Here is a 25,468-nt window from a genome sequence, read left to right on the forward strand (position 1 = left end):
GCAGGGAGGTAAGTTAGGAGGCTGTGCTGTCATTCTGGTGTAAGAGGGTGTGGCCATAGACTTGGAGAGACCCGGACCCGCAAGAGTCCTCTTGGAAGAGGAGCCAGCAAGACTTGCTGAGGGCTGGGTCAACTCTGGGATTCTAGCTTGAGCAGCTGGTGAATGGCAATGTCATTTACTGAGATGGCTAAAGAGGGGATTTATGGGGGGAGAAATCAGTGGTTCTGTTTTAGCCAAATTAAGCTGGAGATGCCTGTGGAACATTAAAATCAGACTGCAGTCTCCTCAGAATTGTCCTTCAGTTTTGCCCCCAATCCGTCTTCTCCCCAAGGATGGAGAATTCTGGCTTTCAGCTCCCTCCTCTCCCAGGACCTCATACTCCCAACCCCCTTGTTACGGGTTGAACCGTGTCCCCCACAAGTCCATATATTGAAGTCCTAACTCCCAAAACCTCAAAATGTGATCTTATTCCAAAATAGAAGCATTGCAGATACAATTAGTTAAGATGAGGTCATTAGCGTGGGCCCTAATCCAACTTGACTGGTGTCCTTATACGAAGGGACATTTGGACAGAGACACACATGCAAGGAGAGAAGGCCATGTGATGGCGAAGGCAGAGATCGGGGTGATGCTTCTGCAAGCCAAGGAACACCAAAGATTGCCAGACAGCCACTGGAAGCTAGGAGACAGGCCTGGAACAGATGCTCCCTTAGAAGGAACCAACTCTGCCGACACCTTGATCTTGGACATCTAGTCTCCAGAACTGACACAATAAAGTCTGGTTTAAGCCACTCAATTTGTGGAACTTTGTTACAGCAGCCCTAGTGAGCTAATACACCCCTTCACCCTCAGACCCAGGAAGTCCAGGCCCCCAGCCCCCTCCTCCCTCAGACCCAGGAGCCTAGGCTCTCGCTGCCTAACCTGGCTGGGTTCCATGCAGCACCCACCCTGGGCAGACATGTTACAACATCAGTTCAAGAACCACCAGATCTATCAGAAGTGGCAGTAGGGGACAGAGGCAAAACCTAATCCTCTCATTCGCTCTTTCTCCATCGCCCACAACTTACATGTGACCCTAATGCTCTCATCATCTTAATTCCTAAGCCAGGAGTCCACACAGCATCCCAGCTGGGTCCCCACTCCTGACCCCTCCCTCGTCCCTCATCCAAACTGCTTCCTTCATATACACAAATGAATCTGGTACCAAGGTGACGGCGGGTGGGGGTGGGAGGAAGACAGGTTGAAGCCAGGAGATCAGAGATGCAATGACAGACCCAGTCAGAAGAAAAAAAGACAAAGATGGAGACAGAATCAGTCAAGAGACCAGGACAAACTGAGAAAAAGAAATCGAGACAAAAACCCGTGGCAGAAAGACATAATAGAGACAGGAAGGTGACGGGGACACGCAGACAAGGAGAAAGAAGTAGAGATGGGGTGATACTCAGACGAAGAAATAGATGAGAAGAAAGAGGCTGAAGACATGGGATGGGAAAACAAAGACAGAACTGGGACCGGGTGAAATAGGGAGATAAAGGGACAAAAAACAGAGAAATTTGAATGGAGAGGTTCAATTAGGGGGAAGGCAAGAGAATGTCAGACAGGTGGGTGGTCACATGAAGAAACAGGTAAACTGAGGCACAGTTACCATGGGCAGGGAGATAGATTCTGACCCTCGAGGCAGAGGGTCTGTGCCTCGAGGCACAGGCAGTGCCGTTCTGAGGTGTGTGGGATGTGGCCATGATCCAGTGTGGGTGCTGGCAGGTCATTTCTGAGCATTTTCCTCACCAGCACTGGCCCTGGGACAGCTTCTGGCCACCTTGCAGAAACCCAGCTCTGACCATAACCTGCCACCTTCCCGAACCCTCGCCGGCTCCTCGTCACCTCCTGAACTGTTTAAGTTGAGGCTGCAGCAGAAGTTGGTGATGCCGACACCAGACTGAGATCCAGAGAAGCGGAGAAGCCGGGGGTCTCGCTGCCACACAGGCATTTCTGCCTTTCTGAGCCTCGATGTTCCTGTCAGATGGGGCTGTGAGGATGGCCATATCTCCTGGACAGCACCCGGTCCCTGCAGCCTCCCCTCTTCATCTCCCGAAACACACACATGCCCCACGTTCCTCCAAAAAGTTGTTTTTTGTCTTTTTTAAATAATGTGAAAATGCCACGCGAAGGTTTGAACCAGAGGCCCCTCCAGGGGCCAGGCTGGGGTGGGAAAGGGGAGACGCGAGATGGGGGGGTCCAGGTCCCTGAAGCCTTCGGCCCCTGTCTGGGGCTGGGAGTGGGTGAGGAGGGGCCTCCACTGTGCAGAGGGGCTCCAGGCCCTAAAGAGTTCAGTTCAGTTCCGAGAAAGGCGGCTCTCCAGGGAGGGGTGAGGGGCTTCCTGCCTCATTTGGCACCGAGGGGGTCAAGGGGCTCAGGGGAGCCGTCCGGGGGGCTGGGGGGCGGAGGGCCAGGGCCTCCTGTTTGGCACATGGTGGGGGAGGGGGAGGGCCCGGTCTCGGGGGCCTCCCCGGAGGCGGCGTCTGTGGTGGTGGCAGTGGCTCCATCGTCCACAGAGGATTCTACTCTCAACCCCTCTTCTGGGGGTGCAGGGGGGTCAAGTCTTCGGGGAGTCAGTTCTCCACGGGGCCTGAGGATGGAGGGAGAGGAGAGAGAAATGGAATTACTGGGCAGAAAGGCTCATGGCTTCTGGCTTGCCGATCGGAGTGAAAACCAAGCCCTCACCATGGGGAGCGCCCCACCTGATCTGCTCTGTCCTTTTTCTGTCATTTACTCCCGCCCCCGATTCACTCTGCTCCAGCCACCGTGCTCTGCTTCCTTGCTGTTCCTCCAAGCACAGTCCTACCCCAGGGCCTTTGCACTGGCTGTTCCAACTGCCTAGCATGCCCTTAGCCCTTCCCATAGAACTCAGGCCTCCGTCGCCATGCCCCCTCTTCAGGGGTCTTCTCCGGGCCATTCTCAGTCAAGCAGTCGTCCCCCTCACCCCCCAAGGTCATTCTATCTCACTGCACTATAGTGGGGGGAGGGGTTGTTTGTTTTTTTTGGTGGCGCCGCATGGCTTGTGGGATCTTAGTTCCCCGACCAGGGATTTCACCTCGGCCGTGAAAGCACTGAGTCCTAACCACTGGACTGCCAGGGAATTCCCTTCCACTATAGTTATTTTCTTTCACATTTCTCCTCTGGGATAATCTCAGTCATTGTCTGCTTGCCCCTCTAGACTGGAAGATCAGAGAGGATGGGACTGCATTTGGTCACTGCTGCATCCCCAGCACCCAGTAGAGGCCCTGCAGAAAGTGCCGTCCCACCAGACTTTCCCACCATGATCCCTTCTCTCCCGGCAGAAGGAGAGCCTCCCACCCATACAACACATCCAGAAAACCAAGGTCTGTGGGGTGGAGACTCTCAACCAGGGCTACCCACCGGGCACCCTCCCACTCCACCTCCCACTTCTCACCTGAGTGGCCTGGGTCAAGTCATTGCCCTCACTTCCAGTCCCTGAGCCTCAGTTTCCCTCCCTTTAAATGGGGAGCATGACCCTCGTGTCCTTTTCAAAGGAGTAGGGAAACTCTGAGATTCCTGGCATCACTCAGCACCCAGGGAACGTGTGTGAAGTGGGCAGAGCCACCCCCCAGCCGTGGTCTTGAAACCAGCTCAGCAGCTTCCCAGCCCAGCTGCGGAATAGCTAAGGACTGAGTAAAGGGATTTGCGATTTTGTGTGATCGGGCCCTCCCTCTCCTCTCCAGGTGAACAAAGGTGAAGTCATCCTGGATTGCTGGCCCTATGGGCCTCAGCCCTGACTCAACACTTGGCTGGTGTCCCCACGCCCTGGAACCCACCTCACCCTGTCCTCTGGGGGGCCTCTGAGAAGACCTCTGGGAGGAAGTGACATTTGGGGGTGAAATCTGAGGATGTTGCCAAGTGAAGGGTCAACCCTCAGCCCATCCCTCCTGCCCTTGACTCTGTATGTCCTCTCCTCTCCCCCCTGGAGCCTTGCCTGGCCTCCTCCGCAGCCTCCCTGCCTCCACTGGCCCCCAAAAGGCCCAGGAGAAGTCTTCCTACACCCGGGGCTGATGCTGCCCCTCCCCAGCTCACACTCCTCCCGTGGCTCCCTAGTGCCCCCAGGACAAAGTCCCCACCCCTCAGCTTACCCTCAAGCCCTGTGGGGTCTGTCCTGCTCTCTCTCACTTCCCACACCCACCCCCCTCCACCCAACTCTGCAAGTAACCTCCAGACACACCCGCTTCCCTTCTGTTCCATGAATCAGCCAAGCTCTCTCCTGCCTCAGGCCCTCTGCAAGCTGTCCTGTCTGCTAGCACGCTGTCCCCTTCTCCTTCACCTAGTTAACGACAACCAACCCTTCAAGTCCCCGGTTAAAGGACCCTTCCATCACCGAGGACACAAAGCCCTTTCCTCTTGTCATCTGCTTTCTCAGCAACCCTGAGTTGGCACTTATTCACTTACTGTGGGACTGTGGGGCAGTGCTGTGGGTAGGGCGGAGGGGGGGCTCATTGATCTTGCCCAGCATGGATCCCATGAGCCCAGTACAGCCGATGCAAGCATCTACTTCATTAAACGCAGTAACAGCTACCAGTTAAAGACCACTGCAGCTTGCAAGGGGACGATTAAGCCATTCAATCCCCTTAACAAACTTAGGAGTTAGATCCTGTTATCCTCCTCGTTCTACAGAAACTGAGGTACTACAGAGAGGGAAAGCGACTTGCCCTAGGTCACCCAGCCAAGAAGTGGCAGGGCCAACACCTGAACTCGGGCACAGTGTAGGGGAGCAGGTATGGAGTCCCCCCTGAAAAGAGCCAGTTGCACCTTCCCTCTACTTAGTTCTGTCCTCTGGGAACACCTCCACCCGCCTGGCCCAGTGCAAGCCCTGTACGCAGGGATGTTCTCCTAAGGTGGTGGTGAGGATTAGCATTATGGCGTAAGTGAAACGCAAGAAGGGTACCTGACAAATGCTGACTACTGGAGTGGACACAGACTCAGAGGCCAGGCAGCCAGGGTTTGTGCCCCGGCTCCTCATGCCTCTCTGTGCCTCAGTTTTCTCTTCTGTAAAATGGAGATGAGACTAGAATACACCCCATGGAATCATAGGGAGGATTAAATGGGGTAAGATGTTGCAAGCACATTCTAGGGTCTGTGAGAGTGCTTGCTGTTATTGCTATGGTGCTCCCTGGCCATGTCCTCTCTGCTCTGGTTCATGCTAACCAGCTTTGAGCCCCCTGGTTTCCTCTGGCTTCTTGTCTGCCTCTGATCAACCTATGCCCCCCAAAGGAGATGGGCTCAAGATCCACCAGGTACCAGACAGGAATCTTAGCACAAAGATGGGGCAAAGATCGGAAAGAAAAAGAAAGTAAGAGGGGGAGGGAGGGAGGGAGGGAGAGAGAGAGGGAGAAAGACAGACAGAAAAGAAAAGAGAAAAGAAAGAAAGAAAGAAAAGAAAGAAAGAAAAGAAAAGAAAGAAAGAAATGATTTGGGGCTTCCCTGGCGGTCCAGTGGTTAAGGGGGCGCGGGTTCCATCCCTGGTCGGTGAACTAAGATCCCACATGCCAAGGGATGTGGCCAAAAAAAAAAAAAAAAGATGGGCAAGACTCAGAGGGGATCCTTACAGAAGGGAAACTGAGGCTCAGGGAAGGGCGTGCTTGCCCAAGCCCATCTGATGGACACCTCTTGGTCTGAGGGGGTTCCAGAGGTGGGTGGGGTTTCACTGGTGAGCAGCCAGACTGAGAGAGGGGAAGGAAGAAACTGGGAGAGAGGCAAAGAAATTCAGAGGGATGGGGACAAGAAAGTGGGAGAGACAGATGGGGAGAGATTGGCAGACGTGGGGCAGGACCAAGGGTCTGAAGCACGATACCTGCGGGCCGGGCGTCGGGGGCCCGGGCGGGGGGCCCCGGGGTCTCCAGCGCAGGCGAGACGGAGAAGCGGGAGAAGCACAGGGGGGGGCCTGGAGGGGGGAGGAGGGGGAAATCCTCCGCCCACTCGAAACTGCCTCCTAGCATTGGGGGCGGGGGGGGTGAGGAGGGAGAGGAGAGGAGAGGACGCGGTCAGACCCTCAATCACTTCTTCAGCCCTCCGACCCCGCCCCTCAGCAGGCCCCGCCCGACGCTGCCCTTCCCATAGACCCCGCCCCCAACTCTGCCCCGCCCCGGCCCTCACCAAAGCCGCTGTCGTTGCTGGGAAACCCATCTCCGGGGGTGGCGGAGTGGGGAAGCGTCGGGGGCGCTGGGGGCGTTGACGGGTCCGTGTCCCCCTCGGGGGGGCCCTGGACACTCAGCTCGTTGGTTGGCGTCTCCTATGAAGGCATATTAGGGGAGGCAAGAGGGGGCGAACCGTCACATCGCACTCACTACATCCCAACAAGCAACAAACCCCGCTAACATTTCTGGGCTTCAGGCATCCCAATTTACAATCGCTCTCTCTGAAGATCCCCTAATCTGCCTTCGAAGCCTCAGGCCAGCTTTAACCTCCCCCGGCCTGAAGTTCCTCCCCCGACCACGGAGTCCCGCCCACAGCTAAGCAGTCCACTGCAGGAATTCTCTCCCGGCTCCTTAACGCGCTGCCTCCACGGAAGCCCCTAACCCAGGACTGTCTCCGTAAGTCCCGTCCCGTCTCCATGACCCTTACTCACGTCCTAGATCTCGGCCACAGGCGTCCAAGTGCGGGCCCCACAACTACCTGCTCCTATGGTCCTCCAAACCCTTAACCCATTTTGAGCATCTCCGGACCCTCCCGCGAGCCCCTAAGCCCCGCCCTCTGAAGAGGCCCCGCTCCAGTTTGTTTCAGTGCCCTAGGCCTCAGCTCTTGACCCTGTTCTCACTCATCTCAGAACCTTAGTATGCCCCGCCCCAGGTTCATCTAGACACGGCCCCAGTCCACAAGCACTACACCGCCCTGTTTTTCTCTTCAACACTAACCTCTCAGGCTAGTTACTTTTAACACAATCCCCAACCCATCTCTCTTAGCCCCGCCCCAGTTTATTAGCTGTGTCCTATCCCTGAACCCACTACTGCACTTAGTATCTTAACACTACAAGCAGCATCTCTTTAAGCCCTACCTGCAGCTTCTCCATGGCCCACCCCTAGTGGATAAGATCCCCTCCATCCTGAGCCGGCCCCTCGGCCTCCACAACATTAGAGCGCTGGTGCAGAAACCCCATCCCGAACTTCACTAGTCTCCGCCCCCACCATACAGACCACGCCCTAATCCTCTCACTTTCTCCTTAGCCTCTGACCACCAGGTACCGCGCTTTCCTTCCGTATCCGTTCTCATCTCCAGGCCTCTCCCTAGCGCTCCAGCACCTTCCCCCACCCCAGGCCCCACCTCTGCTCTGGACTCGGCCCTTCCCCTGGCCCCGCCCCATCCCCAGGCCCCGCCCTCACACTCAAGGACTCATCCTGCCCTATTTCCCTAGCCAGTCTCTCCCCAGGCTCCGCCCTCACCCTGCAGGCCCCGCCCCTACTTGAGGCGCGGCCTTCCTCCAGGCCCAGCCCCATTCCCTGGCCCCGCCCTTACACTCAAGGCCTCATCTGGTCCTTCAAGTCCCGCCCCATTCCCTGGCCCGCCCTCACCCTGCACACCCAGCCCCCAATCTGGGCGTGGTCTTCATCCAGGCCCCGCCCCTCCCTAGACCCAGCCCCGGGGTCCTGCGCGGGGGCAGCCCACCTGGTCGAAGAGGTAGACGGTCACGTCCCCGTGGAAGGAGACCATCTTGCGCTTCCTCTCCAGCTCGCTGTCCTCGGGTTCGTCGGCCCCGCGTGGAGACTTGAGCAGCCCCCGCAACGGGCGGGCCGCGTCCGTGTCGGCGCTGCTCACCACGACGGGCACCGGGGCTGCCCGCGCTCTCCCGGGGCCCCGCGGCCCCGCCAGCGCGCCCGCCGCTGCTGCCTCCTCGTCCTCCTCCTCGTCCTCGTCCTCGTCCTCCCCGTCCTCCTCCGACGGCCCCGACGCCCCCGCCCCGCCGGCCTCCCCGCCAGCTGCCCCGGCGTCCACGCCCTCCCACGGGGGTCGCCGCGGGCCCGGCCCCGGGAACGGCGTGAGCGTGAGCGGCGGCAGCGCCAGCGAGAGCCGCGAGAGCTTGGCTGCGAGGGGAGACACCCGGTGAGCTCCTGTTCCTGGGGAAACTGAGGCATGCCCTCCCGCCTAACTCTATGTCCTTAGGTAATCTCAGCCACAGTCTGGGCCTGTTTCCACCCTTGTGAACCAAAAGGCTGCACTGTTTCCACCCTTGTGAACCAAAAGGCTGCACTGGGGGTCTCCAAGCAGAAGGGTAGCGGTCTTCCCCCTACTCCAGTGCTTAACCCTCCCCGTGGCTCCCCAGTTCCCACAGCACAAAGCCCCAGTTTCTCCCGGGGCCACCAGGCCCGAGTGCCCTGGCTGTGCTGACCTCTCCTGGTTCTGTCCCCACCTCATTCTGGCTTGACCTCCATCCAACCATATGGGCCACATCCCCATTCCTCCCACCTCTGAGACTTTGCATAGGCTGTTCCCTCTGCCTGGAACTTCCTTATCTAACTCAAGTCCTATTCATCGTCCAGCTCTGTCTGGACTTTCAAAGCCTTTGGAGATCTACCAAGAGGTCAGGCCAGGCAACCCGCTCTGCACCCCATAGTACCAAGCACCTCACCTTCCTAGCGGTTGATCTCAGTATAGAACTGTAATTCTGTGGCAGTGTGATTAATGTTTGCCTTGCCACAGAACAGAGACTGAGTTGGGCTCATTCTGGCTGTGTCCCCAAACCCCAAGCACATAGAAGTACTCAGTCAATATTTGTGAATAAATGTTCCCTGCTACACAATGTTGACCAAGGTACTTTCTTTCCCTTTTTGGCACTCAATCGCCAGAAAATTGGGGTGTCTAGCCATCTCCAGGTCTTTTCCCTGCCCTAAGACTCCTTGATCTCAGCCTGCTGGGGGGGAAGGACTTCAGGTCCCTGGAGGAGGAAACCTCACTTCAAATCCCAAGCCTACCCTGCTCTCTTGCTGTGTGTCCCTGGGCAAGCAGATCCACCTCTCTGAGCCTCTGTTTCCTCACTGGTAAATGGAGGGGCCACTCATTCCTCCATTACTGCATAAGTGAGCTGTGTGCCAGGCCCTGTGGGGGGCGATGGTGGGGATGAGAAGAGGGTCAGGGCAGGGCAAGGAGAAAGATGTATGTGGACCGAGTCACTCTCCACCCCTCATTCACTCAACTCCAGCTTCACCAGCCTTTTGCTATTCCATGAACATGCCAAGTTAATGCCCATCTCAGTGTCCTCTACCTGAAACATCCTTCTTCCACATGTCAACCTGGCTCACTTCCTTCATGTCTGCTCAGAAGTCACCTCCTCATTGAGGCCTTCCCTGACCACCCATCTCAAGGTGATGGGGTGGAGTGGGGCTTTATAGAGGAAGCTATCAAGGGCTGTGGATACCCAGAGGAAGGACAGGGTGACAGTCTTTCGAAATCAGGAAGGCTTCCCAGGGAAGGGGGAATTTGAGTGGGGTCATGAAGGATGAGTAGGAGTTCACTGGATTTAAAAAAAAAAAAAAAGAAAAGCATGCTATTCCCAGTCTCTTCGCACCCAACAACACCGACCCACCCCACCCCCGCTTCAGATCCTCTGAGGCATCTTAGTTGCTCATCCCCTGTCATTTTCATGCTGCCCAGGGTCTTTCCTGACACAGCTGGTTGCAAACTCCCCACAACAACCTTGAGGAAGTGGTAGTGTTCTAATGCCATGGGTTTGAGGAAGGAAGGTTCTGTGCTCAGTCCCCTTCCTGACCTTTCCCTCTTGAGCGTCAGGCTCCTCTGGCAAACAGAGATAATAACCGTTCCCTCAAGTGTGGCTGTGAGGTTGCCAATATAAAACAGGCCCAGTCATTTATAACTTTCATACCAGTATTTAAGGAAATCAGGCCTCTGGATGATTCCAGTGGAACCACAGTCCCTATGTCCACATCTAAGCAGGGGCTGTGTATTTTACTCTCCATTTATCTTCTCTTAAATTGTCCCCTCTCTATGACAAACTATTTCCTGTGTTCCTATCAAAACTCAGTTTCCAGAAAAGGCCTTTCTACTAGGCTTTCAAGCCACCAGTACTGGGGTGGGCAGGGCAGGGTCTGAGGCTCCCTGGGTCTCAGCCCTGGACAGCTCAGGGCCTGGTGCACAGGAGGCCTGGCACAATAAATAGATGCCTCAGCTTGTTGGAAAGTTTAAACCAGAGATCACGCACTGGCAGCCCAGCCCACAGAAAGGCTTTTTTTGAGTGGTTTCAACCATTAATACACCCAGAACTCTGGCTTAAAGGGGGAAAGCAGCAGATTTGGCAACACCAGGTGGGCATTCCTGAATGGAGCTGAGAAGTAGCTGCATTTCCTCCCCAACTCCTACCCCACGTCTCCCAGCTCTCATTCATTCATTCATTCCCACCCGTCATTCATTCCCTTATACTGTCTGACCCCTGTGGGCATCTGAGTTTGCATCCCCTAGTTGACGTGAATTGTGATGTAACAGCAGGTGCTTAGAAGTGCCAGGCGTTGGGCCAAAGGCTTTGGAAGTCCTAACTCATTTAACCCTCACAGTCCTATTAGGTAGGCGCTATCCTTGTCATCCGTTTTTGGCAGATGGGGAAACTGAGGCACAGAGAAGGTCATCTGTCCAAGATCACAGCTAGGAAGGGGCAAAGCCAGGATTTGAGCCCAGGGAGTGTGGCTCTAGGGTCTGCACTTGTTACCATCAGGCTGACCTGTCTGGTACCTGGGAGCCTGAGCTTCTCAACTGCACCCTACATCTTGGAAGGAGCTGGGCCTCGGCCCCCAACCGCGCTCCCGTGCTCCCAGCAGCCTGCTCACCTTTGATCTGCTCGCTGTTCCCCTGAGGGGGTCCCAAGTCCAAGAACAGTCGTGGCATCTCGGGGCCCTTCCTCTCGGGCTTGGGGGGGTCCCCGTCTTCGTTGGGTGCTGTGTCTCCGCCGGCTCTGCTGTCTGGGACCCCGGGCTCTCCCTCGGAGGCTGCCTCCGGCCTGGCTCTCTGGGGCGCTGGCTCCGGCCTCGTCGGCTGTGCTTCCAGTGGCGGTGGAGGCGGCTGTGGCCTCGTGCTGTCGACCCATCCGGCCTTTGCGTCCACGCCGCTTCCGAGGCCGCCGCCGGGGGCCATCCCCATGCCCACTGGGGCTCGGACCCCACTCCCGAGGTCCAGCCTCCCAGCCCCGGGGGCTCTCGGTGCCCCCCCAGTCTCGGGGGCTCTCCTCTCGGTCCCGGGTTCCAGCACCCCGCTCCTGAGGGCTGGGCCAGTGGGGCCAGGGGCTGTCTCCCCGCCGTTCAGGGCCAAGACCACTGCGCCAGGTGCCAGGGCTCTCTCCAGCGAGGTCTCTGGGGCTGGCTCCCCGTTCATGGGGGCTGGAGCCCCACTCTCGGGCATCTTCTCCCAGGGCCCTGGGGCTCTCCAAGGCCCAGTCTCTGGCAGCCTCTCCGGGTTCCTGGGGAGTCTCAGGCCCCCATTCTCTGACACCTCCTCGATCTTTGGGGGTGTCAGGCCCCCATTCACCAGCACTTGCTCTTCTCTCGCCGGGGACCCCAGGCCCCCATTCTCCAGCACTTTCTCCTCCCTCCTTGGGGGTGGCAGCTCCCCATTCGCCAGCACTTGCTCTTCTCTCTCTGGGGACCCCGGGCTCCCATTCTCCGCCACCTTCTCCTCGACGCCCAGGGCTCTCTGTTCCCCGTTCTCCAGCACTGTCACCCCGTTCACGGGGAGGCTCGGGCCCTCTTGCGGGCTTGGGGCTTGCTTCCCGCTGTCCAGGACTGTGGGGCCCCTGCTTGGGCCCGGGGCTTTCTCTCGGTTCCCGGGGCCTCTCGCTGCCCTCCTGGGCCCTGTCTCGCGGGCGGCTGCCCCCTTCTCCCCCAGGAGCTTCCTTGTCACGTCCTCCCGCAGGGACATCAGCAACTGCTCGGTGCTCACTTGAACTACGAAGGTCGGCTTCTCCCGGGCCCCCGGGAGCGGGAGGGGACCCGGGTCTGGGGGTGGCCGGGGCGCTCCCGGGTCGGGGGGCTCGGGGGGAGCCCGTGGTCGAGGGACCCCTTCCTCCTCTGCTGCCCCCCCACCGGGGAAGGCTCCCTCGGGGGAAAAAGGGGTCTCGGTCTCGTAGCCGCTGTCGCCCGGTTTGGGGCCCGGAGACGACAGGCCTGAGCCGGGACTGGCCACGGCCGAGGGGGGGTCGGGGGACACGGCCGGGTCCGCGGGGGCCCGAGGAGGTGGCGGCGGCGGGGGTGGAGCGGGAGGTGGCCCCCGCCCGGGGTACTGGGGCGCCGCCGCCCCCATGAGGGGGTCCAGAAACTCGGGGGGGGCCGAGGCGGGGGGGTTCAGGGGCAGGTCGGCCAGGGAGCCCCGCTCCGCCCGCAGGGACGAGTCGTCCTCGGGGGGATGGGGGCAGCCAAGAGCAGGGTGGCCGCCCCAGCCGGCGACGGCCTCCCCCCGCTCCAGGGGCAGGCAGGAGCAGGCCCCCTCGCGGCTGCACAGGGGACAGGGTAGGGGGCCCCGGCGGCTGGGGCCCCCCCCAAGGCTGCTGCTGTCTTCCCCCGGGGAGCTGCCTTCCTCCTCCTCCTCCTCCTCTTCGGCCCACGGGGTGGCCCCCCGCTCCCCCAGCACCTCGGCGGGGTCTCCTGCCAGGGTCTCCCCGGCGCCCCGGCCCTCGGGGTCCCAGCCGCTCAGGAGGAAGCTGCCGGAGGCTGAGGACTGGGCCGGGAAGGGCCGGGCCGCCGGGAAGAGAGGGGAGGCCCAGGTCTCGGACACCAGCTGGGGGACCTCGGGGGGGGCCGGGGGGGCCTGGGGGGCAGGCACTCCTGGGTCCAGGGGGTCCCAGTCATTGGGGAAGAGGGGCTCTGGCGGGGAGCCATGCTCCTCGAGGCGGATGTAGTATTCGCTGCTCACGGAGGGGCTGCGGGCGCTGATGACCGGCAGCACGCTGGGCGTGGACAGCGCCTCGTAGAAGGGGTTAGAGGGGTTGGCGTGGGGGGCCGGGGGTGCGGACGCCGGCTGCCAGGTGGGTGCCCCCCCGCCCCGACCGGCCCCCCGCCGCGCCTTCTCCCACAGGCACTCAAGGTTGAGGCCACGGCTACTCTCGGTGACCGTGAGCACGTCGTCCGGGTCAGCCCCAGGGAAGCCATCCAGAAGGGGGAACGGAGAGGACAGGGTCCCCGGGCGGGGCACGCTGTGCTGCGGGGGCCAGGGCCAGGGGAAGGGACCATCTCGGGGGGGGCGGCGGCGGCGGCGGGGGCCTTGGGGGCCGCTCGGAGAGCAGGTAGGTGAGCTGCAGTTGCAGATCAGAGGCCGAGGGGCGCTGGGCAGGCGGCCGCCAGCAGGACTGCAGGATGTCGTACCTGGGGGAGGGGGAGGAGGCAAGAGTGAGTAGGGCAGAGTCCTGGGGGGCGGGGGGGTCACTGGGGGTGGGCAGAGACCAGGAGAAAGTGGGGGGCAGAGACCCAGGGAGAAGAGGACCAAGACCCAGAGAGAGGGAGGAACAGAAACCAGAGAGAGGGAGACAGAGACCTAGAAGAGAGGACAGCAAGGCACATGTGCAGAAATGAGGGTTAAGGTGGCCTTCGCGTTTGGGTTACAAGTTTTGGAATCAGAGACAAGCAAGCAGCAGGGGTCTTCTACAGTTGGAGAAACCAGGTTCAAACACCAGCTGTCACTCCATGCCTCAGTTTCCCCGTTCCAAGTAGCAGATGCTGGCGGAAGGGGTGGGGACGTCCCCACTCCATTCTAGGGCTGGCAGCAAGTGGTGCAATTGTGGATGGGGGAGAGTGTGAAATGACGCGGGGGATTCTGGGATCATCCTGGGGTGGGAGGTGGAAGGTCAGGGGTCCGGGGTCAGGCCCCGCCCTCACCAGTAGTCCCCGTAGGGCAGCTTGAGCCTCGGCCTGGCCAGCTTGACGTGCTGCTGACGGACGACGAAGGCGAGGACCTCCTCGTCTGATAGGTGGCGGTAGGGCTGTGCCCCAAACTCAAACAGCTCCCATAGGGTCACCCCTAGGGACCTGCGGGGAGCAAAGGTCAGAGGAAGGTCATAGCCCTGCCCTGACGGGCCAGAGGGCCTCCCCTCCAGGCCTCAGTTGCCCCATCCGTAGAACCTGTGACCCTTCTGCCTTCCTTGCTCTCCTCGGCCCCCCCCCGCCCCCGGCCCGGGCCCCTCACCAGATGTTGCTCTCGCGGCTCTGGTCCACCACCATGAAGGTCCCGTGCAGCTCCCCGAGGAGCTCGGGCGCTGCCCAGCGCAGCGGGATCCACAGGCGTTCGGGGGTCAGGTAGTAGTCCTCCTGGGTGTGGGCGGCACGGGGCGCGGTCAAGCAGGCCGGGACGCCCCCCGCCCCCTCCCAGCTCTGATGGAGGCCAGCCCTCACCTTGTAGTTGCTGTGCGCCAGCCCGTAGTCTCCGATGCGCACGGTGAGGTCGGAGGTCAGCAGGCAGTTGCGCAGGGCCAGGTCGCTGGGGGCGAGCGAGGGGGGCGAGGTAAGAAGCGGGTAGCTTGCGGAAGCCCGCCCCCCCCTTCCTAGACCCCGCCCACTTTCCCGCACTGCTCCCCTTCCCTCTTCTTTTCCTCCCTCCTCCTCTCCTACCTTGACTCCTCCCCCTCCCCTGACTCCTCCCTCTCTTCTGTGACCCCCTCCTCCCTTCCTGACTCCTCCCCTACTCTCCTGACTCCGCCTCTTCCCCCTGACCCTCCTGGGCTTTCCCCCCTTTTTGTGTCTCCCACTCAAGCCTCCTTCCATCCTTAAACCCCTCCCCTGTGGCCTCACCATCCACCCCCGTAGCCTGGCCTCCTTCCCCTAAGTAGTCCCCTCCCCCCCATTCCTCCCGGTGGCTCCCAGGCTGCCACCTGTGCACATAGTTGTGGGAGTGGAGATGTGCCAGCCCGCGGGCGATCTCCAGGCCCATCCTCTGCAGTGTCCGCAGGTCTCGAGGGGGCAGCTCAGGGGACAGGCCCTCGGGGGGCCGCTGGGCCCGGAGGTAACGCTTCAGGTCCCCCTGGGAGAGAGGGCAGGGAGGGGTCAGCACCACCGCCCCCTCCCAGGCACCCACACCAGGCAATCCGAGGCGAGGATGGGATGACCTCTGCCCTCAGTGGGCAGCCCCCTCTGGGCCTCAGTTTCCCCTGCTGCTTAGAAGCGCACAGGAACAGCACCCACCCACCTCATGCGCTAGTTCAGGGTGCACCACCTGGGGAGTGAGTACTCATCTACAGAGATGGCAGTGCTTGTCACAGGTGTTGCTATGATGATGATGATGTCATTGCTGCAGATCCCTAGGAACTGCCCTGAGCCCTCACCCCGCCCAGCTCCCGGCTCTGCCTCCCCTGCCCCAGACCCTCACCAGTTGACAGAACTCCATAATCAGCAGAAAGGGCAGTGTCTCCACGCAGACGCCCAGGCACTGAAGGACGTTGGGGTGCTGCAGGCTCCTGCGAGGGGAAGGGGGTTGCCTGGGTCAGGAAACAGCCCCTTCCTTCCCACCCCAGCCCTCTGTCCCACCCCAACCTCCCAGCAAAACCAAACTGTTCCTTCAACCTCTTTGGTCTCAGTTGCCTTACTCCTTCCCCACATCCCCACCTCAGGACCACCCCACTGTCTCCCAGTCCCTGAGCCAGACCCCCAGGCACCTCCTTGCCCCTCCTTCTGGCTCACCACCCCCTCAGCCTTTCTTCCTGCCCCCTGACTCTTCCCCCTCCCCTGCCCTCCCTACAGCCCCAGCTCAAGCCTCCTCACCTCCTGGACTCTCTTCTCAGCCTCCTGCCGGCCTCCCTGCCTCCAGTCTCTCCCTTCCAGTGTGTCCCTGACCTGATGCCCACCTGCTTATGACACTCCATGGCTCCCTGGTACCCTGGGACAGAGCCTGGCTCACTCCTCGGTCTTTCCTGCCCCTCTGCCTTCCCCAGTATCATTCTTCACGCCTGTGTACCGCTCTCCAAACGCACAGGTGCCTGCTTAGGCTCCAAGCCTTTTGCATGTACGCTTCTCTCTGTGGAGAACACTCTCCTCTCATCAAAGTCCTCCTCATCCCTTAGTTTCAACATCATTTCCTCAAGAATTGTCACTGTCCCCTCCAACACTGGGGGATACCCCTCTTTTATCCTCACATTGTGGGTAAGAGTCAGGCTTGGGGGTCTGAATCCTGTCTCCTTCTTTCCCAAGTGTGTAACCTCACAGAAGTCATTTCACCTCTAGATCTGATCTAACACGGGAGCCACCGGCCATATATGACAACTGAGCTCTCGAAATGTGACAGAGGTAGCTGAGGAAAGACATTTTGAACTTGGTTACATTTTATTTAAGACGAATTTAAATAGCCATATGTGGCTAGTGCGTGCCAGCACGGGCCTAGAGAGAGACAGGCAAGGAAGCAAGTAAAAGGATGAAGTAATGACAAACTAGGATACGTGTTATGCAGAAAATACACAAGTTAACGTGACGGAGCATTCCAGGGTCCTCCTTAGGTGGGGGAGGGAGAGAGGGAGTGTGTGTGTGTGTGAGTGTGTATGTGTAAGGGAAGGCCTTTCTGTTCTGAGACCCAGGAAGGGCAAGGGTTCCCACCATCTGAAACTGGGGCTGGGTGAGGCAGGAGGGATATTCTAGACAGAGGGAACAGCAGGACGGCGGTCCTGTGGCAGGAAAGAAGCTGCCATGTGGGAGGGTCAGTGGGGAGACCGCGTGGCAGGGGGTGAGAGGGCTGGTGGCAGGAAGGGAACAGGGCTTGTGGGCTGTAGGGACCAGTGGGATTTTGTCCTGCAGGCCACAGAAAACCATGGGAGGTTTCAGAGGAAGGGGCTAAGAAAATCTCTGGGCAAAGCTCACTTTTACAACCTTCTGATAAGAGGTCCCCGTGTATGCGCCCTTTCCATGACAGGGCACTCACTACCCCACAGGGCATTCATGTAACAAATGTTTATTTAATTCTTGTCTAGAAGCCTTTAGAGTGGAGGGGAGACCAGGCAAGGGAGGGACAGGGTCCTGCCTTCCCAGACCTCCCAGTCAAATGGGGGCAGGGGTGGGAGGACCCTGGTCTGTGATTCTGATTCTGTCCTTCCTCACGCACAAGCAGGGGCCTGAGGAAGGGAACCACCATGAGGTACCCAGTGCCTAACACAGGGTCATCTCGCATCCTCTCAGCTGCCCTCTACATGAGGCTGCTCAGACTTCCTGGACTCACTTTCCAGATGAAAATACTGAGGTTCAGAGTGGAGAGGGGCAGGTCTCCAGCTCAGCTTCTGTGCTGTCCCCTCGCCTTCATCACACTGCCTTCATTTCCCCGGCTCTGTCCCAAGGAAGAACCTGAGGCTCAGGGACCCTTCCACTCTCTGGACTGAGTGGCACAGCCAGGAAAAGGTAGATGGACGATTCGAATCCAGATCTGACCCCACACTGCACTCCTCCCACTTCCAAATGTTACCTCCCTGAGGCACAAACTCAGATATTTGGGCCTTCCGAGCCCCATATCCAGCGAGAAGTCCCCATACCTGTACGGCTGTGCTTCTGAGATGAACTTGCGCTGCTCCAGGGGCCCTGCGCTGGCTCGGAGCTCCTTTACCACCACCTGGGCTGGGGTGTAGTCCGAGAAAATCTCTCCCAGGATCACCTGATCAAGGGGGACCCAGGAGGCAGCGCCTGTGGTTTCCCCAGCCCCATCCCAGGGACCACCCTCCACCCCACCGAATGGCTCCCATCTTCCCCCTCTTTCCAGCCTCTTCCTTCAAATCCCACCACCCTCGTACTCCCACCACACGCAGGGTTAGAGACTCACAGGCCCAGAGTCCGATGGACGCAGGGACGGGTGGAAGGATGGACAGACGGACGCGTGGAGAGCCGGATGGCGAGGCGGAGTGGTCAATGGAGTGAGGAGGGAGGCGCTGACCGACAGGTGGCGGGGGGATGGAGTGGACGGGAGTGGGTGAGAGGTGAACAGAGGGGAGGGCAATGGGTGGGCTGAGGGGGGCAGGGGGACGAGGCAGGGGGCAGATGAGTAGTGGTGGGAGCAGGGGGGATGACACAGAACAGGAGCATCGCCCTGGATCGTATGCACCCTCCGCCGCCCACCCCCAGCCCCACTTAATTACCTTCCCGAACCAGCCACTCCCAATCTCTTGCAGGTAGCTGAGGTGCTGGCGGCTAAGGCCCAGGGGGGTGGTCATGTCTGGTGGGGGGCAAAAGGGAGAGGCACCTGAGCCTCTCTCCCCTCCCAAGTGCCAACAACACCCCTCAATTCAGTGGGGACTGGGGTCAAAGCAGACACAACAAATCTGTTTTCATTGGCTGCCCCAACATTCCACGATGGGATCTCTGCCTCCTCATTGGCTGCCCACAAGGTTCCAACGTCCAATCTGTCCTTCCCTTTGGCATCCCAAGCTCCTATGACATGACTTCAGCCTGCCATCAGCTACCTCTGACATTAAGATCTAGGCTGACCTTACCATTGATTGCCCCACAAGAATCCCCAAATCTGGTTGTGGATGAAGCAATGGCTTCTACCAAGATGTTCTCTGACTTCCTTCAGGCTGCTTCCAAGATTCCGGGGCTCCCACCTCTGCCTTTCCCCTTGGCTGCCTTGGGCCTCTGCTCCCTGTTCCCTGAGGGAAAACTCTCAGGGCCTTCCACCCTGTCCCGTGGGGCCATGAGGCCCTAGTCAGGGTGCGGGGCAGTACCTGAGTGTGATGGCTGCGGGGCAGGCATCGGCAGGGAGACCTCAGCCAGAGGGAGAATGTAGACATCAGGCAGCGACTGTGAAGAGGAGGTCTCTTCGGCGGGGGGAGTGTACTCTCCGGAGCAATCCTCCCCTTCTGGGTTCTCAAACTCCTGGGGCCGGGAGGGGGGAGGGGGGGAGAACACAGGGCTGAGACATGCCATGATCCTTCTCATCAATGCTATCCCCATCTTTCTCATAACTGTCCCCCAATCCCAGTCCAATTCCCATCCCAAGGCTCTGGACCTTGCCATAACTTCAGGCCTGAAGGGCTCTCAGACTCGCTACGCCGCTCCCCCTCCTACCACCGGGATTGAGGGGGAAAGGACTTGCTGGCGTCTTCCTCCCGACCTTGAATCCCCTCATGCACCTCACCTTGAAGCCGACATCGCCCCGTTTGCAGCACAGACAGGTGAGGAGGAGGAAGATGAAGGCCAGCAGGCCAGAGCAGGAAATGAGGACCACGGCATAGGGAGGAGCCAGAGGGGCCCGGCCCAGGGCGAATCCATCTGTGGGCACAAGACTGGGCTGGGGTCCCGGCTTCAAGGCCCTGGTTCCCGGATTCCTTGCCCCTCCTCATCTAGCTAGTCTTCACTACAACTCCCATGATGCTCTGCAACCAGGGCCCCTTGGCAGAGGAGCCGGATGGCCCAGGGCATTGTGGGAGTTGTAGTTTGGGGCCTTCTCAAGTGGTTGGGTTGGGGGTGGGGTCCCTCCTCTCGCCCCAACCTGGGACTCCCCCCCATCACCTCACCCCCAGGCTTGGATGAATTTCAGTGAGGATTGAGGGAAGGAGGAGTAATAGTGGAGCCTGGAGCTCTCAGAATTTAAAATACGCTCCCACAACAGCCTTCTTACCCCCTGTTTGGGGAAGAGGATGAGCCCCCAATTGCAGGCTGGGAGAAGATTCTTGCCCCATGCCGGAACCTCCTAGTTACGGGGGTTGAGGCTTGTTTCTTTTAGGGACGCTTGGAGCACACACATGTCCTCTGTTCCCAACCCAAACCCCTGAGAAGGCAGCTCCGCAAGCCTTGGGTCTCCCCCAAAGCTAGAGACAGCCTCCAATGCTGTGTCCCCCTTAGAAACAGTATTCCTCCCCTCTGTCCCCAATTCTCCCAGAGGCCCTGTCCTTCCCCGGCTCCCTGCACACACCTGCACACATGCGTGTGCACACACACATGTTGCCCGAACGGACCCCCTCCCCACCCAGCCCCCAGCCTTCCTCCCACAGGCCCTGCTAACACAGGCACCGTCCCCGCGACTCCCCAGGCCCTGGCTCGCTGCGGGAAGACGCCACACAGGTGATGGAGCCAGAGCCCCGCAGACAGACCTCCAGGGCAGGCCGGGGTGGGGGTGGGGGCCGCTGGACAGCCGGATGGCCGGACAGACTTACCTGGGTGGGCCGGGGACGCCAGGCAGCCGGAGGTGGAGACGGCCGCGAGGAGGATGAGGGCGCCGGGGGCAGGCATCTTGTCGAGGATGGAAGGGAGGTGGAGGTGGTGGCGGCTGGGGAGGAGGGGGGGGCGGGCCCTCAGCCCCCAGCCATGGGGACCCGCGCGACCCTGGCCTCCCCCCAGCCCAGGAGAGGGGCAGGAGACTCAGGACAGGGGGAGGGAGGGGCTGCTTACTGGCTCAGGTACCCCCCTCCCCCTCTTTGAAGGGACAGACAGATGAAGGGATGGAGAGGCGGACAGAGGAGAGGAGCTGGGGAGCCGGGGTTGCTGGGGGGGAGAGGGTAGGATGGGGGGGAGAATGAGGGCCCCGCCCCCGAGGGCAGCCGGGATTGGGGGAGCAGAGAGCCTGTCAGAGGAAGGGTGGGAGGAGGGAGGATGGAGGGAGGATGGAGCGTCGTCATGGCAACTGGCTCCCCAGTAGCATTGGCTGCCAGGAGGGAGGGGAGGGGGAGGGACAGACAGGGACCAGCAGACCCTTGTGTGGGGGGGACACAGGGCCCACAGTGCCTGGCCTGGACACTGCTGTGACATGCTACCAGCAGGGACACGTGTGCTCCGCGCCACGATGCAGATGTCAGGCAGGCACACACAGCCCACACACGGCTGACACACGTCGCAGAGACCCTCATAGACAAGCACATCACATACAAAGGTGGACAGCTATCGGCAGACGGGGACACGTACACGTCACACACAAAGACGCAGGGATGATAGGCTGCACTAAGAACGCACAGGCAGGCCGGCCCCCTGCACAGATGCACCCGGCCACGCAGGAACGTCAAATGCATCACAAAGACCCACACATGCCACAGACAAAGTAAAGCCCCAAATCCACAGACACACACGCCACAGACAAAGATCCACACAGACACCACGGTGACGTGTCAAGGTACAAAGTCACGAACACAGACATTCCACAGACAAATGGGCAACAAAGAAGACCCACAGACATACGCATCACATACACAGATAAACACACACACATGCACATCATACAAATACGCAGACATCACTTGCACGGAGACATACACGTGACACACACTAACACAGACACAAGTATACCATGCACGAATATACACAGACACACAGCAGATACATGGAGAGACCCGCACATCACATATGCCACTACACACACACAACACACACACATATATAGATACAGATACATCAAAGACACACACGTCTCACACAGACCCATTTCACTCACATGAATACACAGAGACACATGTCACACACCCAGATACACATGTACAAGCACAACTCACACATGGATATAGACGCACGGCACATTCAAAGACTATACAAAGCTACAAAAGTCACCTACAAAAATACACATAAATATATTACACTGATACATACATATTACATACACATATACACAGTGACACACATTTTACATACAAGAAACACGCAGACACACACAACACAAGCACACACATTGAACACACAGATACACACATTGCGTACCTCAACATACCTGGGCACACACATCACAGATGTACACAAATTTCACACAAGGTTACAAAGACACAGTACCCCACCGTGGTCACATATCACATACACACAGGCATACAGAACACATACAAAGATACACACAGACACACGCATCACAAATACCCACATTTCCTATGAGGTTACATAGCCATTACACAACATAGGCACTTGCCTCATACAAAAGATACATGATCATAGTTTATTTATTTATTTTATGAGCATTTACTGCGAGCCAGGCATTGTTCTCAGCGCTTTACACATATTACTTTTAAATCCTGACATCTGCCTCCGAGACAGGTTCTTTTATCATTCCCATCGTACAGATGAGGAAACAGGCACAGCGAGGAGCAGACATCTGCCCCAAGGCAGCCGGGAAGTGGCAGATTGGGGACTGGAACTCGGTCCGTCAGGGACACAGACAAAACAGACAAGGACGCACACATCACGTGCCAGGCCGCCGCCGTCTCGGGGTCACCCTCCCCCACCCCCGCCCCCGCACAGCACCCCGAGCTGCAGACACACCGGAAGCACGGACGCCCACCCTGCGCGCGGACGTCTCTGTAGTCAGTGAGCCCCTGCGATGCGTCCCTCCCGGCTGAGGCTGGGCGGGAGCTGCGCATCTCAGGCGCAGTCTCACTACACACAGCGGAGGCGACCCAGACACCCCATCCCCAGAAGGCCCACCCCCGCCCCCCGCCCCCAGTAGGGGTCGAGGACCCACCGGGTCCAAAACGCGCAGCCGGCGCGCTCAGAACAGGTGACCCGAGGGGAGGGGGAGGGAGAGAGGTTCAGTGAGGCTCATTGGAGAAACTGAGGCAGGTTCATCAAGCCAGGAGGGGTGCTAGGGAGGGGGTGCCGGGACCAGGGCTGCAGGGTGGACTGACCATATGCAGGTAAAGAGTACGGAAGTGGGGGCTGGGGGATAAGGAAAGATGCAATTATCTGCCAGGGTGGCTGAAGGGCACAGACCCTGGAGAAAGCAGAGGCTCATGGGAAATGTAGTCCCAGCCCTAAGACTTGTGGGAAATGGAGTTCTGGTTCATCCAGAAGGGAGACTCGGGTTAATCGTCACCTTCCCCCGCCCGCGCCCCACCCAGAGGAAGCAGCGGGTAGGTGAAGGTAGCAGGAGGCGGGTCACAGCTGCCTGAGTCTTTGGAAATGACGTGGGCAGAACTCTTGAGTCCTAGGGAACGGCACAGGTGGGGTTGAAGTCCTAACTCTGTCCCTGGTTTGCTGTTTGTTCATTTATTCACTCAACAGACGTTCATTAAACCCACTGTGCTCAGCCAGACCCTATGCCAGAATTTGGGGGTGCAGCACGGAAGAAGTCAACCCCTTCCCTGCGTTGACTTTGGGTGTGGGTAGGTGCATGTCACAGGGACTTGTGGAAAGTCCTCTAGAGTTTTTCAGACTAAGAACAGTAAGCCATTACCGAGGGCTGGCATCAAGCTTTTGGGTTGTGACCAAAGTTTTTTGAAAAATAAGATAGAATAATCTAGAACATCTGGAGGAAATATATATATATTCCTCCTGCCCCCCTCCCCCCGCCCCTCCATTGGTCACAGGAAAAGAAACAAGAGAGTACACGATAATAGCTGAAATACCATCTGAGAGAAAGTGACATGAAACTGAGGCCCGTGGGAATGAGCCAGAGAAAAGGAGAGGGAACAGTGTGTTTGGGCAGAGGGAACTGCAAGTGCAAAGAGGAAGGTAGGAGATGGCTATTGGGGAGGGGGAGGAATGAGCACAAATATTTAGTTTGTTCTCATCGCAGGCCAGGCACTGATGCACACCCGCCCTCGCCGGCCCCTTCCTAAGATGGAGGCAGACCCAAACACACCAGCCTCCTATTCACTTCTTGAGGCCCGAAGGGCTGTCCAGCCTCAGAGCCACTCCCAGTGCTATTCCCTCTGCCCTAGTACTCTTTTTTTTTTTTTTTTTTTTGCCCTAGTACTCTTTGCCTTGCTCTCCTCCTACCTCTTTCCTTCCCCTCACAGCTCTGGGCTTTACTGTCACCTTTCAAGGAAAGCCTCCCCTGACTCCTCCACCAACCTAAATTACATCCCTCCCATCCTCTTTCTTATTGCATTTAGCACTGTTAGAAGTTGCATGTCTGTGTTTCAGTTCCAGGGAAGTCCAAGAACTATACAATTTAAATGGGTGAATTGCATGGTATGTGAATTTTGTCTCAATAAAGCTGTTGAAAATTGCTTCAGAGGGCTTCCCTGGTGGCGCAGTGGTTGAGAATCTGCCTGCTAATTCAGGGGACACGGGTTCGAGCCCTGGTCTGGGAAGATCCCACGTGCCACGGAGCAACTAGGCCCGTGAGCCACAACTACTGAGCCTGCGCGTCTGGAGCCTGTGCTCCTCAGCAAAAGAGGCCGCGATAGTGAGAGGCCCGCGCACCGCGATGAAGAGTGGACCCCGCTTGCCACAACTAGAGAAAGCCCTCGCACAGAAACGAAGACCCAACACAGCAAACATTCTTGGGGGCCGTCTTGGAGGCTGCCTGCTGCAATCTGGGACCTATATCACATGGGGTGCAAATGACTGAATATTATCCAGCCCTGTTTGTCTGTGACACTCAGCTTTCAGACCTATGGCTGAAATGTTCCCAGTGGCCAGTGACACTCCTGACAACCCCCGGGGGACCTGCTCTTTTCCCGTGACCTTGATGCCCTTTCTACATCCATCTGGCTGTCCCCATGTCATCTGGCTTTGAGCTTGTGTGTCTTCACGTCTGCTATTAATTTAAATGAGGCAGAGTCTACCCTCTGAATGCAGAGAATGAGAAGTTGTGGGTTTTGGGGCTTCCCTGGTGGTGCAGTGGTTGGGAGTCCGCCTGCCGATGTAGGGGACGCGGGTTCGTGCCCCCGTCCGGGAAGATCCCACATGCTGCGGAGCGGCTGGGCCCGTGAGCCATGGCCGCTGAGCCTGCGCGTCCGGAGCCTGTGCTCCAAAACGGAAGAGGCCACAACAGTGAGAGGCCCGCGTACCGCCAAAAAAAAAAAAAAAAAAAAAAAAAGGTGTGGGTTTTATCGAACCTTTAGTATAAAGGGAAAAGAGTGCCTGCCTACAATGCTCCATTGGTTTGACAAAGGTACCTCAAGTATGCCTTTCAGGAATTCAGAGCTGGCAGTCAAAACATGATTAGCAGCAGATAGGAGAATTCAGGGGCATGATTACATTGCTGGGTGGGGCTGCAGGGCAAAAGGGCCCCGGTTTTGTTTTGTTCTGTTTAAATCTGGTGCTGGATAATTGGTGTGTGTACTTAGAATTAATTCATGAAACTGTTCACTTCTGAAATGTGTTCTGTTACATATGTACTTGGTAGTCCAAACTTTATAAAAAACTTTATTGCCAGGGAAGCAACTTATCAGATAAGATAACTCATTAGTGTCTCAAGTTTTTTAGAAACAGAAGTGCCTGGTGGTTATGTGAGGCAATTATACTCCAATAAAGATTTTTTTTTTTTTAAAAGAAGGGCCTGGTGGTTAAGAGCCTGGGCTGTCTGCTTTTGAATCCCTGCTGTGCCACCAAGGCTGTGTGGCTTTGGGTAAGTTACTTAACCTCTCTGACCCTTAATTTGTATATCTATAAAATGAAGGTAATGCCTTTCGGGCAAAATTGCCTGAGATAAAGAGAGGAAAGCATTTAGTAGAATTGCTGTCACAGAGCAGATGTTGAATACACATACCACTGTTTTGTTTGTCATAGTTGTGATAAACGGGTAAAGAGATGGAAAATGCAGAACCACTATGCCAATAAAAAATGGTCAAAGGACATGAACGGAAAAGTCACAAGGCAGA

General features: G+C 58.1%; 1 protein-coding gene across 1 annotated transcript; it reads right to left on the reverse strand.

The window, feature by feature from the left end:
* Positions 1 to 442: 442 nt before the first annotated feature.
* LMTK3 (lemur tail kinase 3) lies at positions 443 to 21,836 on the reverse strand. The gene is given in 17 exon segments (XM_027080062.1): positions 443 to 2,626; positions 5,861 to 5,998; positions 6,163 to 6,298; positions 7,669 to 8,084; positions 10,836 to 13,236; positions 13,238 to 13,358; positions 13,869 to 14,018; positions 14,176 to 14,297; positions 14,382 to 14,466; positions 14,858 to 15,006; positions 15,352 to 15,439; positions 17,492 to 17,610; positions 18,089 to 18,165; positions 18,674 to 18,824; positions 19,087 to 19,220; positions 20,105 to 20,217; positions 21,787 to 21,836. Coding segments are annotated over 17 exon segments (4,467 nt in total). The 3' UTR covers positions 443 to 2,609.
* Between the last annotated feature and the right edge of the window lie 3,632 nt (positions 21,837 to 25,468).

The sequence above is a fragment of the Aethalodelphis obliquidens genome, unplaced genomic scaffold (assembly GCF_003676395.1).
Source record: "Aethalodelphis obliquidens isolate GAN/ISIS:26980383/991018 unplaced genomic scaffold, ASM367639v1 scaffold43, whole genome shotgun sequence".
Classification (NCBI taxonomy): domain Eukaryota; kingdom Metazoa; phylum Chordata; class Mammalia; order Artiodactyla; family Delphinidae; genus Aethalodelphis; species Aethalodelphis obliquidens.